This window comes from Ziziphus jujuba, chromosome 12, assembly GCF_031755915.1.
Source record: "Ziziphus jujuba cultivar Dongzao chromosome 12, ASM3175591v1".
Lineage (NCBI taxonomy): Eukaryota > Viridiplantae > Streptophyta > Magnoliopsida > Rosales > Rhamnaceae > Ziziphus > Ziziphus jujuba.
The window spans coordinates 5,665,310-5,681,514 of NC_083390.1; the positions used below are offsets into that span (position 1 = coordinate 5,665,310).

At 32.4% G+C, this 16,205-nt stretch overlaps 2 protein-coding genes across 2 annotated transcripts; both read right to left on the bottom strand.

Annotated features, from left to right (window-relative positions):
- Nucleotides 1-6,460: 6,460 nt before the first annotated feature.
- On the bottom strand, nt 6,461-7,477 carry LOC107428565 (uncharacterized protein At4g02000-like). Its single transcript, XM_016039116.3, has 2 exons — nt 7,048-7,477; nt 6,461-6,789 (listed from the first exon to the last, which is right to left on the bottom strand). Exons 1-2 carry the CDS (start codon nt 7,475-7,477, stop codon nt 6,461-6,463), a joined length of 759 nt encoding a protein of 252 aa, XP_015894602.3.
- A 1,902-nt stretch (nt 7,478-9,379) lies between these two features.
- On the bottom strand, nt 9,380-14,328 carry LOC107428566 (protein neprosin). The gene is made up of 7 exons (XM_016039117.4): nt 13,370-14,328; nt 13,137-13,223; nt 12,817-13,032; nt 11,976-12,140; nt 11,077-11,130; nt 10,788-10,934; nt 9,380-10,091 (listed from the first exon to the last, which is right to left on the bottom strand). The coding sequence occupies exons 1-7, from the start codon at nt 13,742-13,744 to the stop codon at nt 9,714-9,716; spliced, it is 1,422 nt and encodes a 473-aa protein (XP_015894603.3). The 5' UTR covers nt 13,745-14,328; the 3' UTR covers nt 9,380-9,713.
- Nucleotides 14,329-16,205: the final 1,877 nt, after the last annotated feature.

Genomic DNA, 16,205 nt, shown 5'->3' on the forward strand with positions numbered 1-16,205 from the left:
TGAGTTTGCAAGAGGTCATTTATAATGGGCTGAGCCTAGTTCATGTCCGGCAAGATAGAAATACATTGCCAATATTGGGTTCTGGTGACTGGATGGGTGGTTCAAAAGTGTCCTCAAATCATATTTTTGGCATAAAAATAAGAGTTATATGTACTTTAGAATCTTGTGGTTATTCTTTTTCAGTTTAGAAGTCAAATGAATAGTGATTTAGTGGCTTGAGTTTCATAGTCATAATTTTATTTTATTTGTTTTCTTTCTTTTACATTTTTTTTTTTTTTGGGAAACTCCTCTTACATTTATTTTACTAAAATGATAGATAAATACACTATTCTTTTGATGAATTAATAATTATATAATTCAAAATTTGTTGAAAATAAAAGAAACAGATGAAATTAGACAAAATAGAATGGCACAAAGGTGATGGCATGAAACCACCTTAAACCATTCTTTTGCAATTCATTATATTTTATATGAAATTATACCTTAATGTATCAACCATATAAAATTGTAAGGTTAAAATTTTAAGTTTTGAAGAAATTACCTAAATTACAAACTATTCAAATTCTTGCCTCCCGTATGATTTGAACTCGTGTTTTTATGAGCACAAATAGGGGTACTCAACCACTTAAACTAATCTATTTCGTCCAAAATTTTAAGTTTAACCAGAAATATGCATAAGATTTGTTTATTATAAAATACAATAAAATAAACATACCATTGATAAAAATTGAACATATCCATTCGAAACAAAAAAAAAAAAAATACTCATAAATCATGTTAAAAGTTATGTCTAAAAGTAGTCAAAGTTGGGTGTAAATATAAGCACAGCGTTGAATGGACGAAGAAGAAGCAGTCAAAGTCTTTGAATCTGCAAAAATTTCTTTTCGACTTTTTCTCTTATGGAGCCATGTCTGTTCTTCCTAAATTTCTTTATTGGGGATCAAGCCAAGTATGATCACCTCTATCGTACAAGTTTAAAATAGGAAATTTTTTATGAAAATATTAAAAAATATGAATAAAAATTTATAAAAATAATAAAAATTTATTTTAAAAAATATTTTTTTTTGGTTAAAATTTTAGAATAATTTAATTAATTAATTAATTATCAAATTAATTGTAAAATTTTTAAAAATATTAAATAGATATTATATTTTTCTTAATTAATTTATAGTAAACGATAATAATTATAAATAAACTATTATTAATGAAAACGTGCAAAAAAATATATATTTAATAAAAATTATTTATTTATTTAAAATAAAATAATTATTATATTACATTATATTTTATAAATATTATCTAAATACTCATAGAATTTTTAGGTAGTTGAAAATTGTTGGTCTCTTTTTAATTTTTATTATGAGATGGAAAATATAAAAGGTAATTATTAAAATATATATCTCCTTAATAATTTTTATGAAATTATTAATGTGTTAACCATAAAAATTTTGTGTTAAATAAAGTTGTTTTTTATGTTTAGTATAATATATTATATCATCTTTTTATTTTTATTTGCTTAATATTATTAATTTAAGTACTATCAATATCAATTATATATAATATTGTATTTTCATATTGTTATTTTATGTATTATTTCCCATTCTTATATAATCAACTATTAGTTTGTAATTATGAGATTTTAATGAATCAATCTTATACAAAATGTATAGCAAGTATATATATATATATATATATTATCAATAAATAGAATTTATTAAAGTTATTCAATTTAATTCACTCTATTTTATTTATATCATTAAATATTTAAAAGATAATTTAAATATTAAAAAAAAATATTACTAAAGTTAATTTGGTAAAATAGTTTACTAAACATCAATGGTTTTTATAAAAATAAAATTAAAAGAATTTCATAGATATTTCCCAAAATTTTATGAAAATTTCAAAAATTTACATAAAAATTTCCAAAATTTTGATGAATATTATGAATTTTTTAACCAAATTGTTAAAGATTTGATATTGATATTTTGATGAAAATTTCTATAAAAATTTTAATTAAAGTTTAGAAATTTTAATGAATATTATGAAAATTCTATCCGTTTTTATTTGGGATCTAAATTTTTTTCAACCCTTGAAAAAAAAATTTTAAAAACATTTCGATTTCAAATATTTAAAATCTTGCATGGTGCCCCTGCCCTAGCATGTTGAAAAAACTTGCATACAACTATTTTATGGATAATATAATACAATAAATGAATAAAATAATCAGACACTTATAAATATTTTATAGATCAAAATATTTTATGTTGACATAATATAATTATAGATTATTGAATTTAAAATTTACATAATAATATATATTTTTTTTTTTTTGAAACCCAAAGGGATAATTCATTGATTAAAATGAGAGATACAAAGGTCAGCTTGAAGAGCATAACTCAGCCACAATGGGCCAACCTCAAGCCAAGATTCATACATACATAAACCCTCAGCATAATTAGCAATTGAGTGGGCAACAGTATTACTCCCTCTGTAGTCGAAAGAGCAAGTAAATCCAGAATTAATAGAGAGCATCTTTTTAATGTCCTCAACCTGATAACACGAAGGATCCAAATGATTGTCACAGCATCCATCATTCAGTAATTGAACTGCACGAGAATAATCACTAACAATTTCCCCACAATTGAAGCCGACCTCCAAACAAAAAATAATGGCCTCATGGATAGCAATCAGTTCAGTATGGAGCATTGACCAAGAAGCCACAAATGGTTTTGCTAGAGCCCCCATCAATTCCAGCAGCATTCCTTACAACCACACCAATTCCATCTCTCTAAACACTTGCCCTAATGGAAGCATCAACATTTACCTTCAAATTATTACCTTACGAAGGAGACCAAACTGCTTGACTCTCTCTTGCTTTCTCACCGTAGCAGGCCCCAGTGCCTCCTTATATTCAACATGTAGTCGAGCCACTATATCCAGAATTTGCAATTTTGACTTAACAAAACTCCCATGTAGAAAAGCATTTCTGTTATTCCATAGACACCAGCAAATCCATGCAAATTTCTCACAGTATAGAGTCGATAATTGAGTGAAAACAGAAGAGCACAAATCTACAAACGAGTCAAAATTTCCATGCTTGAAAGTTGAGGTGAAATCAAATTCCTTCCACATATGTTTGACAGTTCCACATCTCCATAATGCATGTAGAACCGTTTCATCTGCAGTTTGACAAATCGGACACAGACTAGATTCTGCAACATGTCTTGATGCCAAAGAGTGCAAACACGGTATGGCTTCATGACAAGAACGCCAAAGAAATATCTTAACTTTATTTGGCACTTTTATTTTCCAAAGACGTCGCCACCACGATAGAGATTGAGAATCGCTTGGTCCTGCAATTTTTCCACCTACACCAATCTTCCTAGCTTCCCAATATCCTAATTTAACATAGTACACACCAATTGTTGAATATTTCGATGCAAACCAATCCTGACAATTCATTCCACCAATAGGTATGGATTGTATAAGTGCAGCCTCATCAATCGAAAAAATATTTTGAATAAGATCTACATTACAATGACCCGAAGGAGTTAGCAAGCACGCTACTCTAGAATCTTGATCCAAAACTCATGGCAATAACACGTAAGAGGATCTCAAACGTGGTAGCCAAGGATCCTTATGGAGGCGGATAGTATGACCATCACCCACACTCCAAATCCCATCCCGTTCCAACATCAGTTGTCCCCACAAAAGACGCCTCCATATATGAGATGGTCTTCGGCCAACATTACTTTCCTAGAAAAAGTATCAAGGAAAATATTTAGCTTTCAAAACTCTAGAAACAAGTGAAGTTGGATAATGTATAATCCTCCAACATTGTTTAGCCAAGAGAGCTCTATTAAACTCTTTAATTGATCGAAAACCCAAACCTTCCATAGCCTTAGGTTGTGTTGACTTAGCCCAACTAATCCAGGGCACACCCCTTTTACCCCCCAATGAACCCCACCATAAACGATGCATTAAACTCATCAGATCATGAACTACACGTTTTGGCAATTTAAAACAAGACATAGTATATGTTGGTATAGCTTGTGCCATAGGTTTTATGAGAACTTCTTTCCCACCACATGAAAGCAATTGTCCATTCCAATTTTCCAACATTTTCCACACTCTTATTTTAATAGATTGAAAAACTTTTATTTTCTTTCTTCCAATAATAGAAGGCAAACCAAGATATTTATGGTGCCCAATACCCTTTTGTATATGAAAGTAGCGACTAATTGAGTCCCGAATAGATTGTGAGCTATTTGGACTAAAAGAGATCTTAGTCTTCTGCAAGTTAATACTCTGACTAGAAGCCTCCTCATATTCACGTAAAACTTCTAGAATCCTTTGGCAATCATTCAGAGTTGCTTTGGTAAATAGAAGTGTATCATCAGCAAAAAACAATTGGCAAATAGTAGGAGAGGTAGGAGCAATTTTAATACCAGCAAGAGTATCCGAACAAATTGAATGTCGAAACAAACAAGATAACCCTTTAGAACAAATAAGAAACAAATAGGGGGATAATGGATCACCCTGGTGCGGACCCCTACTGGGGCGAAAAAATCAACACTGCTTACCAAGTATGAAATATTAGATATGCAACGCACTACCAAATTGATCCAGTTTGTAGCAAAGCCCATCTCCTGCATCATCCAGCACAAAAAATCCCATTCAACACGATCATATGCCTTGCTCATATCCAACTTAATAGCCATTAAGCCTTCTGAACCATTTTTTTGTTGTTGCTAAGATATGCATATGCTCAAAAGCAACTAAGACATTATCTGAAATTTGCCTACCAGGGACGAAGGCACTCTGCTCATCTGAGATTAGATCAGGTAAAAGGTTCTTAAGCCTATTTGCTAGTGTTTTTGATAGTATCTTATACACAACTGTACAAAGACTAATAGGCCTAAAATCATTAACAAGTACAGGCTCTTTTATTTTCGGAACTAAAGCAATAAGGATATGGTTAACGTCACCCATATCCGCACCTTCATTAAGAACCCGTAAACAAGCTGTTGTCAACTTTTCACCAACCGTGGACTAGTAATGTTGAAAAAAGAAAGCAGGGAGTCCATCAAAACCAGGAGCCTTGGAGGGATTCATTTGAAACAAACTAGTCTTGATTTCATCTGCGGTAAATGGATTGCATAGTCTTTCATTCATAGATGGTGTCACCCTTCCTTGAACACCATAGCTGAGGCTGGTAGTAGGATTCGATCCCATGGAAGTAAATATTGTTTGGAAGTATTGCAAAAAATTGTCAATAATTTGATGTTGATTTGTTACCCATTGACCAGTTGAATCCATGAGACCACTGATTAAATTCTGACGATGCCGCTTGGTTGCACGGTTATGAAAATATTTGGTATTGCGGTCTCCTTCTCATAACCAAGAAAGCCTAGACCTCTATTTCCAATGTGTTTCCTCCTTGTCCAACAGGTAATTAATCTCACCGTCTACCTTGTGAAAAGACTAATTAAATAGTGTCTGCCGTAGGACATTTTGTTTGAAGTTTAGAAAGAAGTTGGTAGCAGTTCTTAGGACGTAACTTTATATGATTGAAAGAAAATTTATTCCACTGTTGAAGGTTACGTGCACACTTTGACATCCCAGTTGTAATATCATGCATTAAGATTGTTGTTGCATCTAATGCATGCCATTCTTCCTCAATAATTTTTTCACAATCTGCATCCCCCAATCAAACGGATTCAAAATGGAAACGTTTACCTGAACAGAGACCATGATTAGTAAAGCCTTCCAGAAACAAACAAATAGCATTATGATCTGAAGCGGAACTATTAATTTGTTGCATAGTTGCTTGAGGAAATAGTAGCTGTCCTGGAACAGTAGCAAAACAGCGATCTATGTATTCTTTCACATGAGCATCACCAACACATCTATTTGACCAAGTGAATTTATACCCAACAAAAGGAACAGAACGTAAAGAACAATTATCAATTGTGCTTCGTAAGTGATCAATTTGATATCCTGGCCGAGTTCGTCCACCCTTTTTATCAGAATGTGTCAAAATTTCATTGAAGTCTCCAAGAATGAACCAAGACATGCTTGATAATAAGCTTAATCTTTCCAATAATTGCCATGAGAAAAGCCTTGAAGCTGGATCAAGGTTACCATAAAAACCAATTAATCGAAAAGAACCTTTAGTAGGATGGATCACAATGGAGTCTATGTGACCATTTGAGAAAAACATAATAGATAGAGGAATAGAGGATTTCCAAAGAAGTGCCAAACCCCCACCCAAACCAACACGTGGCACACCAAAGCATCCATCCATTTTACATCTAATCTGAAACATCTCCAGTTGGCATAATGATAGCTTTATTTCCATGATGAAAACAATATCAGGGTCATGTGTTCAGAGCATTTTCAGAAAATGCTTTGAATGTCCGAGGATTCCCCACGCCTCGGGCATTCCAACCTAGGATTTTCATGGCTCGTGGTGGGGTTGATCAACAGACCCCACCACTTGAGAAGAAGGAACATCCCCTTCTTTGTAAGATGAAACCTTAAATCGTTTGCTTAAAGGATTAGTTTTCACATTACTACGTCTGCCCCGCTTAATGCCAGAGCATTTAGGTTGTACTAAAGGCCCTGCCAAAGAACAAGAATCTGTGGAGCAAGGGATGCTCTTCAGTTTTTCCTTAAGGCTGGGGTCAACAGGATTAGTAGGTGGCAAATCCATAGAAAGTTGTACATCCACATCATGCATATCGGAAAACACCATAGCAGTTACATTGTCCACATCAGCAGCAGTTGCTGGAAGCAGTTGTAATGGTGCAGTTTGTGTTTTATTTTTTTTTGGAAAACTATATTCGTAACTGCTATTGCCTGTAACTGATTAGTCGGTGACACCTGTTCTAATGATGCCGGAAAAACATTATCCATCCCCATTGTCCTTAGGTGGAAGTGAATTGACAAAATTTTCATCTGCTGAACCTTTAGATTGAGGTTATGAATGTCGTACGGGTTTTCTTCCTAAGGATAAATCACGAAGCCATGCACCATACTGTTCACCTTGAGCATCAGCAACAGAAAAACAATCCTTCTGGGTATGTCCAAGCAATCCACATTGGAAGCAGAAATCAAATAATTTTTCGTATTGAAATTCCACCCAAAATTGGTGTTTATCACCCAAATCAACCTTCATGCCCGTACGTAAAGGCCGACGAATGTCCAGCTTTATGCGAACACGCATAAATTTACCAAAGCAGAGGCCTTCTTCATCAGAGTTGACCATCACACATTCACCCAAATGTGAACCAATTGCCTCTCCCGTGCTTTTGGTCATAGATTGGAGTGGAACATTATGAACATGGATCCAAAAATACGCAGTATGGATGTTGGTTGAATGAGGAGTTATGGATCCAGATATTTCTTCAGTCAGAACCAAAGCACGTTCAAAGTGCCATGGCGCTCCATCAATTACCCTCTCCTTATCTGCCATACTGATAAAACAACATAAAAATGTTGTATTGTTCAACTCCTTAAAATGCACAGAACATGAATTGCCCCATAAATTTTGCATTATGTCCATAAAAGTCCACTTATTAAAACGAGTTTTTGTATGGACCTGCACCAGTAAGCATTGTTGTAGAGTACTCACATTAAGATGGTGTGCATCGTTAATAATCAAACTTGAAAATTCATTTAATATTAAACGTACTGTTTCTGAAAAATAATAGTAATTTTGTTCATGATTGAAAGAAACAAAAGAAATAAAAACTCCTCACTGAATTAGAAGGAGACAGAAACCTCATGAGCAGGAGTGCATGAGAGAAAACCTCTCCATGTAGAGAGAAAATTTATTTTTAAATTTACATAATAATTGATGATGATGATTTAGTACCACCATTATATATGCACGTTGTAGCTGCTCTATTTTTTTTTTTTTTTTTTTTGGTGAATAATCACGCGGAAGCCCTTTGTCTTCGTCGTAGAATTCCCCTTTAAAATGTTTGCCATACACTGAGTGATCATGCGCACGTTCAGTCCCTACAAACCTACCTATGGGAGATATCAATATGTGGGTCCCACTCTTTCGATCATGAAGTAATGAAATCCCACGTGTTATCCTCTAATAGGGCCTGTCAGTCACACTCTATCACCACGTGTAAAATACTTGTGTAAATAAGATAAATGTATCACCTAAGCTCTTTTGAACAACTTTTTGCAACTTGGCCTCCAAGCCATTCCTGCACTAATTTGCTTTTTTTTTTCCCCCCCTCAAATTTCTAATTTTAATAATTTTTTAAATCAAATTATTAATTTATTAATTATGAAAAAAACATATATAAAAGGCACTTGGAGACGTGCAAATAGGATATCTAGTAGCAATTGGAAGTGGTCATTAGAGTGGTATGTCTCAAAAAACGAATCTGAGTTGTATGATAATGTCGACACCTTTTTTCCTTATTATCAAAATTATAACCATTGATCAGCGCAACAAAATATAAGTAGACTTTAAGCAAAAGATTGTTGGCAAATTATGCATATATAAAACATATTCATTTGGGAACGCAAAACAATGTAATCTCTATATCCTATTATAGTGAGTTAAATAATGCTTATATCAATTGCCCTAATTAGCGGCTAATGGTGTTGTCATCAACTCTCTACTTAATCATGTTTTGTATTCTTTATTTATAACATTTTTCTTATAATGACACTAAATTTATTATTCGATTATATAATGTCTTCCAAGGCAAGCAAGTGTTACTATTTTGTGTTATGGTAATTTTTTTTGTTTTTTTATTTTTTGGGGCTAGTGTGGTTGGGTCCCCCCCTGGCTCCCCTTCCCCCCCTAAGACTGGATCCCGAGCACACACAGGCTAGGATGTGAAAGCTCTGCCACTTGAGCTCCACGGCGAGTCTGTTGTGGTAATGTTTTTTCATGATAGATATGTCTCATATATTAATAGTTTGGACCCACATCCTAATTATGTATCTAGACAAGATACGTATTATGTTATCACTATTTTAGGTCTACAAACATTGTCTCCTCAAATAATGTTTTTGCTCTCTGTGTAGTTTTGTCAAACAGAGAGTTAGGTATGTCTGAAGCGCATATACATATTTAAAGATTTTCGAAGAAATTGTGGGCGAAATACATATAGAATATATTAATATATTTTCCACCAACGGGGTAGGCAATTCATTTGTTTGTGCATTTATATATCTTTCTAACATAATGGTATGGGTTAGATTTTGGTCAATTTAGTGGTCCCAAAATTGGTAATTTGGTATTATAAAATTGAATTCCAACTTTGCTTTTTTCTTTTTTTTCTTTTTTTTGGGAAGTTTCTGAACCAAAGTACTATAAGATTAGAAAAGGAAAAAATAAAAAACAAAAATCACAAACTATAGTATATTCACTATTTCTTTTTTCCAAATATACAGAAGTCCCTAAAATTAATGGATCACATATGTTCTTTTCACACACAATGGATCACATGTTAGTTGCCAAAAAAGAGAGAGAGGGAGAGAGAAAAAAAAAATTGGATTAACAAAGAAAATAAATATAAGAATACCCCAAACTTGCCCTTATCGATCTCGAGAAGAAACCCAATTCACCCCAACAAGAAAAAAAAAAGAAAATTATATGTAAAAAATAACAAAAAAGAAGAAAAAAAATCCACATATCTATACCTTTTTTTTTTTTTTTTTCCCACCTTAATTTTCCCTTAGGGACACCTTACATTTCTTCCAGGTCCACCATAGTAAAAGTAATTACCCCAAACGTTATTAATCCCTCCTTGTATGTCATAGCAATTTGGATGATCAGCCAAGACTTTAAGATTGGACAATGGTATTAAGCTATTATCCCAATCAACTACTTGCAAATTTCTAAAATATGAAGCTTTTCCAAATCCTTCTCCAGCAAAATGTCCACTTCCCATTTGTGTTGATGTATGAGTACCAGAAGGCCTTGAATTTACTACTTCTCCACCAAATTGCACCATACTTGCGTGGTCTCTGAGGTGAGTGAATAAGAATGATGGCCAATACCCAACTAGAATTCCGGACCCGAACTCTAGCCACCAGTTCCCATGCTTTGGATCCTGAAAAAACATAAAACAAAAAAAGAAAAAAAAAATTACCCATCATTGTATTTCAACTTTAGTTACGTTTCTTCTACTTTACTCTTTCATTTCTCATTTATACAACCCATGTGTATGTGGAAAAGCACCGGATGAAAAATTGGGCCAAAAAAAAATAAAAAAGAGTAAAGTCTATAATATGTTCTGCTTGGTAAAGAAGCGAATCTTTTTGTTTTTTGGTTCCAAAGCAGAAAAAAGCATCAGAAAGAAAATTACAAACCTAGGCTGAATGCAGGGGGTATTTTTCCAAATATTGTTTCTGTGTCAGAATTAACTAACCTTAAGATCAGTTAAACATAGTTATCTAGAAAACTAGAGTACAAGTGAAACTTCTATATTTTGAGAGTAGCGTCCATCAATCACCATCAAATTTGAAGACTTTCTTTAACTTTTTCATGATTATAGGAAAGTATACATATCACACGGTCACGGCTCATCTATCATCAAAAGTGCTTTTTAATGTCTTTATCTCCTAGTAGTGTGGGACCAAAGAGAAGTCTTGGATGTAGATATTGGATTGCCACTATATTCACAACAAGCCCTTGCTTTCATTTTTATAATCTCCCTAATTTTTCCATTTTTTTGTTCACGGTTTTTAGATAGCACTATAAGAGAAAAAGAAAAAGTCAATGAGAAAAAAATGGAAGAGAAATTTACCTTCCAAACCAACAAGCTAATATCAAACTGTCCTCCACCGTAGGAAGAAGTTGGAGAGATTGCAGCCCCAATGGCAATCTTATTATTGGTCTGAACAAAGCCTGAACATAGCAAATTATAACACCCAGTTGCTTGATATGCATCCGTCTGTAAATCAAAAGTAGAAAAGAAAAAAAATCATTATTTTTCTTGGCAAAAAGAAATAATTACCATACACAATATATATATATATATATATATATATCTTATGCTTGAAGTTGAAGTAAGGGTATGTGTTTTGATTACTTACAGTCCAGTAAGTAAAGAATCTGGGATAATTATCCCCGTACAGCTCAGGACTAACCTGCACAAAATTAAATGAAAATTAGCCTCCACTGCTATAAATACAAGTCAAAAAAATAATATATTTTTATATATGTACATATAAATGAATTAATGATGCACCTAAATTTAGCGAATTACTATAATTTTATGTAGATAAAGTAAACTCATATGAATAATGGATCTGCATATATTACTCTTTTTTGACTTGATAAAAAATTGATAAAGAAATTTCGAACCGTAGAATTATCAATCCTTAATCTAAATTGGTTGTATATATATATATATATATATATAAGTATATTAAATGAGAATGAGAGGTTGTTGGGCTGCGACAAGTGCTTTGAATGTTACAATAGGCAGTGGGTATTCAATGTAGTGAATTTAATTAATATTTTTGACAACCACAATGGTTTTTGCGCGTCTGAGAGTTGCTTTCATAAATAAAATACTCAAGTGGAGTCTTTATTCTTTAAGCAACTACAGTACTACTACTCATATATAATATAACACTTCCATGCATCTCATAATAAATTTTCCATTTGACACTTTCATTAATAGAAACTCTTTCCCAAACTAATTGATCACTGAATTAAAACAATTTCTTATGTCTTTCATATGCAGATTTGTGGTCCATTTTCTAGACATGGGTATCAATTTAATATGTAGTTTTGAAAGCATGATTTCAATTAATATGTAATATTAACATAATTTAACTTTTTTCTCCCTCACCCCTATTTTTTGTTATATTTAAATATGAAATAAAAAAAAAAAACTTCAAATTTTCTTTGTTTGAGAACAAAATTATGAAAGAAGAACGAAAATATAATTTAGAAAATAGGGGGGTGGCGGAAATTGGAGACATGCCTGCCAACCAGCTTCAATTGTGTTGAGGTCGTCACCAAAAGAACCAGAGATAACCCACATTTGGGAGAGACTGAATTCATATTGATTATCAACGCGTGGAGCCCACACATTTATGCTGGCTTTTGCTCCATAGTACTCTTCTCCACTCACATATCCAACCGCATGCTGTCAACCAAAAGATACCCCCATTAATATAACTCTTTGATACGTTACTTTCACAAGAATTTTTAACCAACAAATTTCATTTTTTTCTGAGATTTTTATTCTTCTAATTTCTAAAAAGATCTTAGGTTTCATCAATGCAATGTGGAGTGGATAATCAAGTCTCAAATTATGCAATTAAAATGAACCAGAGCTTCCATGGAAGTTTGTAATCTTACTGAAAATGGGAACCCAAAAACCCAGCTTCCTATATCTCTTATTCTGCTTTGAAAGGTGGAACTCTAAACACTTGCTTTACTTGGTCATGCTCAGTCATAGCATAGAAACTTGTTCAAATTAAAAACAATACACAATTTATAAAAATCTAACAGGATGTCCAAGGAAAAAAGAAAAAAAAAGAAAAAAAAAGAAAAAAAAAAGAAAAAAAAAGCAATAACAGGACAAAAGCTGTAATCACTGACTCTACCGGTCTCATCTCATATATATTTTGAGAGGTAAAAGAAAAAAAAAAAAAAAAAAAAAAACCTTGAAAGAATAAAAAAGCAATTTGGTGCAAGTCTGTACCTATGCTCTTTTTTTATTTTATTTTATTTTATTTATTAGAATGGTTTTGTTTGAAAAATCTAATAAACTTGGATTAAATTCTAATAAAAAAAATTTATGGGTTCTTTCTATTCACCTCATGTCCATTGCTGGATGAATCTCTTCTGACATGCCTCCTGACTTTTCTTCCAAATCTTCGAACAGAGCTTGCTCTTAGCATGTCTTGCTCAGTTGTTCTCCTGATTGGTACTGTTCCTTCAGGACACGATTCACCAGACATCCTCCATAGCTGGAAATCTTCTGCAACCATTCCAGAATGTTGCTTATGTCCTTTTGGTCTCTCTGGAGGATCCTGAAAAAATTTCAACCAACAAAAGTTTTCCAAAGTTTAAAAAACTATCATAAACTCAACTTTCTTAGCTTAAAAACTACAATTCAGACCTAAGTATACATTACCAATGGCTTTTGTCCTTTCAATAGAGGATGATCAAAAGCTGGTTGAAGATGTGAAAATACACAATCTATAAGATCACCATCAGAACTCTGCAAAAACAAAAAAAAAAAAAAAGAGTAAAGTAAAAAAACAGACCAAAAACAGAGCAAGAAACAGAGGAAATAAGAAAGTCATATTTTTTAATTTTTTAATTTTTTTAATTTTTATTTTTTATAGAACAGGGTTTTGGTTATGCCTGAATTGTCTTGACAGCAGGCTTGTTGATCTTTCTGAGACGGGATTTGATGAACTTGAGCTTCTGTAACTCTTTCTCTGGCCGAAGAGTCTGATTGGTTGCATGGAAATCACTGGATTCTGATGATGCATGGGATTGAGAGACTGAAGAAGAAACAATGAGAAAGAATACAAGAAGGGAGGGAATGATTGTCGGTGAGATCTTACACCAGCTAGAAGCCATATTTGAGGAATTTCGTGGGTTTGTTTTTTTTCTTGAATCTGAATTTTTTTGTGCGCATTTGGGTTGTCTTTTTCTGGGATCGAAATAATAATACCATTTATTCCAAGGTTTTGTACATGAAGAAAATGCACTTCCCAGTAACAAATCCATCATCCAAAATTGGCCACCAATATCTAAGAAAACCCACAATTACTCTCTCACCATTTCCAATAAGCCGTCGAACTTCGGAATAATTCTTCTTCTTTCTAGGCTCTAGCCCTCTCTTTCTCTTTCTCTTTGGCTCTTCAAGCTTCTAATATACCTTGGGTTTTTATTTTCTGACAAGTTGAACTTCTTGGCACGAGCTGATTAAAATAAACATTGAAAATGGGTTGGTTGGATTTTCTTAAAGTTTTGGCCATGTGGGTATGGAGTTATAAATACTGGGTAGTGATGAAATCATGCTCATAGATATTATTTTATTTGAAAAGGAAAAAAAAAAGAAAAAAAAAAGACTGTTGGGGGAGGAGAGAGAGAGAGAGAATAGGGGAGGGAGAGGAGAGAGAGATTGTGTTTCCAGTCTCCAATACAAAGACTGAAACTTTAGCTTTTGTGTAAAATTTTATAGGGCAAAATGGTACTGATTTCTGTTATTCTTTACTTTGGTTATGAGGACAGATAGGAATTACACTTGAGTCTGGGTTTCCAAAGTTCTTTGCTTTGAGCCTCTTCTCTTTCTCACTTCCCTAGATGTTCTTTGTGTCAGCTACTCTGTTATTATTATTATTATTATTTTATTTTTTATTATATATATATATATATATATCTTAATTAAAGTAAAATTTGTAACAAAATAAAGCCAACCGACTTTCATTTCCTTCAATTTTTTAATTCTTCCATACTATCAAAATATTATTCATTTAATTTTGATAATTATTTGACAAGTAGTAAAAGATTAGACTGTTCCCTGTACTAGAATTTTACATTGAAAAGCTAGAACAATAGGAGAAATCAAAATCAAACAAATACAAACTTAATTAATTCCTAATTAATCTATATATATATATATATACCACGTAAGTCCAAGTGTGCCACACCTTTTAAAGATGTCATTTTCTAGGAGTGAGGCAATTTTCTCAAATATGTTGGAAATGCCTTGCTGGCAGTTTTGTCACGCGCACCTGGTCATATGCACTTGCTATCTGCATGCTTAATGCCAAAACCCATGCATTTTCATGCGCATCATGGGGCTCAATCTTGATTTTATTTGCTATTTTTCATTACCCAACAAAAAAAAAAAAAAAAAACTGAGGTACATTTGGACACATAATCGGTTTTTTGTTGCAATTCCAAGTTTGACACAGAAAAAATAGAAGTGTTTGCTACTTCGGTTTTATTTGATTTATTAATATTTGTCTTCTTCTTGTGAATAAATTAACAACTTGTTAGATTAATTAATGATAGATTGAGGGTTGGCATTAAGAGAGATTTTCCTAGATTAAAAGTAGTTGTTGATTTAATCTATGTTTCATTAATTAATGAACCAAAACAATTAATTGTTCCTGATACCGCTTATGTTTCGTAGGACCGAAATGAAATGAGGTTTATAAGAAATTGATATGTATACTAACAGTGACTACTCAACTTCCACTGATCCACATGTGAGAGGATAAATCGATTCGAAAGCTATCTCCCATCTACTTTCATTTATTTCTGTATATCTTTTTTTTTTCTTTACTAGTACTTTGCAAATTTGAAATTTTCTTCTTTCTATTTTATAGCTGCATTTTAAAGTTAAGCAGAAATGATGTCGTATTCGCTATGTAGAAAATTTTATATGAAGGAAAGAATAATTAAATATATATACATTTTGGACCATGACAATACTCTGTATTTGTGTTCTAAAATAATGATTTGTATTTTTTTTTTTTACAATAAAATTTATTGACTTCTTATAATATTATTACTTCTACTGCTTAGAAATTTATAATTTGTTAAATTTGTCTTTTGAAATTAAAATATTTCTGTCAATTAGATTTATGTGCAAAATGAGTTTTGGTTTGGTAAATTCCATCAATTATTACTCATTCCAATTTAAAAAAAAATAAAATGAAGAAGAAGAAGTCCTGGCTATTATTAGAATTAAAAAGAAAAGAAAATTTAAGGAGTATTTTATTAATTTATAACAAAATTTAATAATAAAAAAAATAAAAAAATAAAAAGTTGGTGTGGTGAAAGCAGCAAGGGAGACGTGCCTTTCCCAGAGTTCCCTACGTCTCTTTTTAGGGTCTGGCAATGATGCTTACCACTGCCATAGCAGTGGCTTTATTGCCTAATTTGCATTTTTTAATCAAAACCTTTTAAATTCTCTACTCCTTCTGGTAAACTAAATTTACACTTACCAACCTCCGCAACTTATAAAATACAAGAAAGCCATCCAGGAATATATATTTATAGATATATATATATATATATATAATTGGCCCACCCTCTCTCACCATCTCTCTCTCATCACAAATTATAAGCAGTTACAATTAGAAAAGATATCTCAGTGGATTTGATGGGGTTGTCCTTTAGCTGTGGATGATCTATAATCTCCGTCATGGTTGTCCACTGCTAATTCGAATAGGATAAC

What these genes read in the sequence shown, in the direction of transcription:
- LOC107428565 (XM_016039116.3), bottom strand. Translation starts at nt 7,477, where the DNA reads ATGGCAGATAAGGAGAGGGTAATTGATGGAGCGCCATGGCACTTTGAA. An exon ending in TTCTGTTGCTGATGCTCAAG is followed by an intron (nt 6,790 to 7,047) that starts GTGAACAGTATG and finishes AACTGCTTCCAG; the next exon opens with CAACTGCTGCTGATGTGGAC.
- LOC107428566 (XM_016039117.4), bottom strand. Translation starts at nt 13,744, where the DNA reads ATGATGGATTTGTTACTGGGAAGTGCATTTTCTTCATGTACAAAACCT. An exon ending in CTGCTGTCAAGACAATTCAG is followed by an intron (nt 13,224 to 13,369) that starts GCATAACCAAAA and finishes TTGTTTTTGCAG; the next exon opens with AGTTCTGATGGTGATCTTAT. An exon ending in CAATTGAAGCTGGTTGGCAG is followed by an intron (nt 11,131 to 11,975) that starts GCATGTCTCCAA and finishes AATTTTGTGCAG; the next exon opens with GTTAGTCCTGAGCTGTACGG.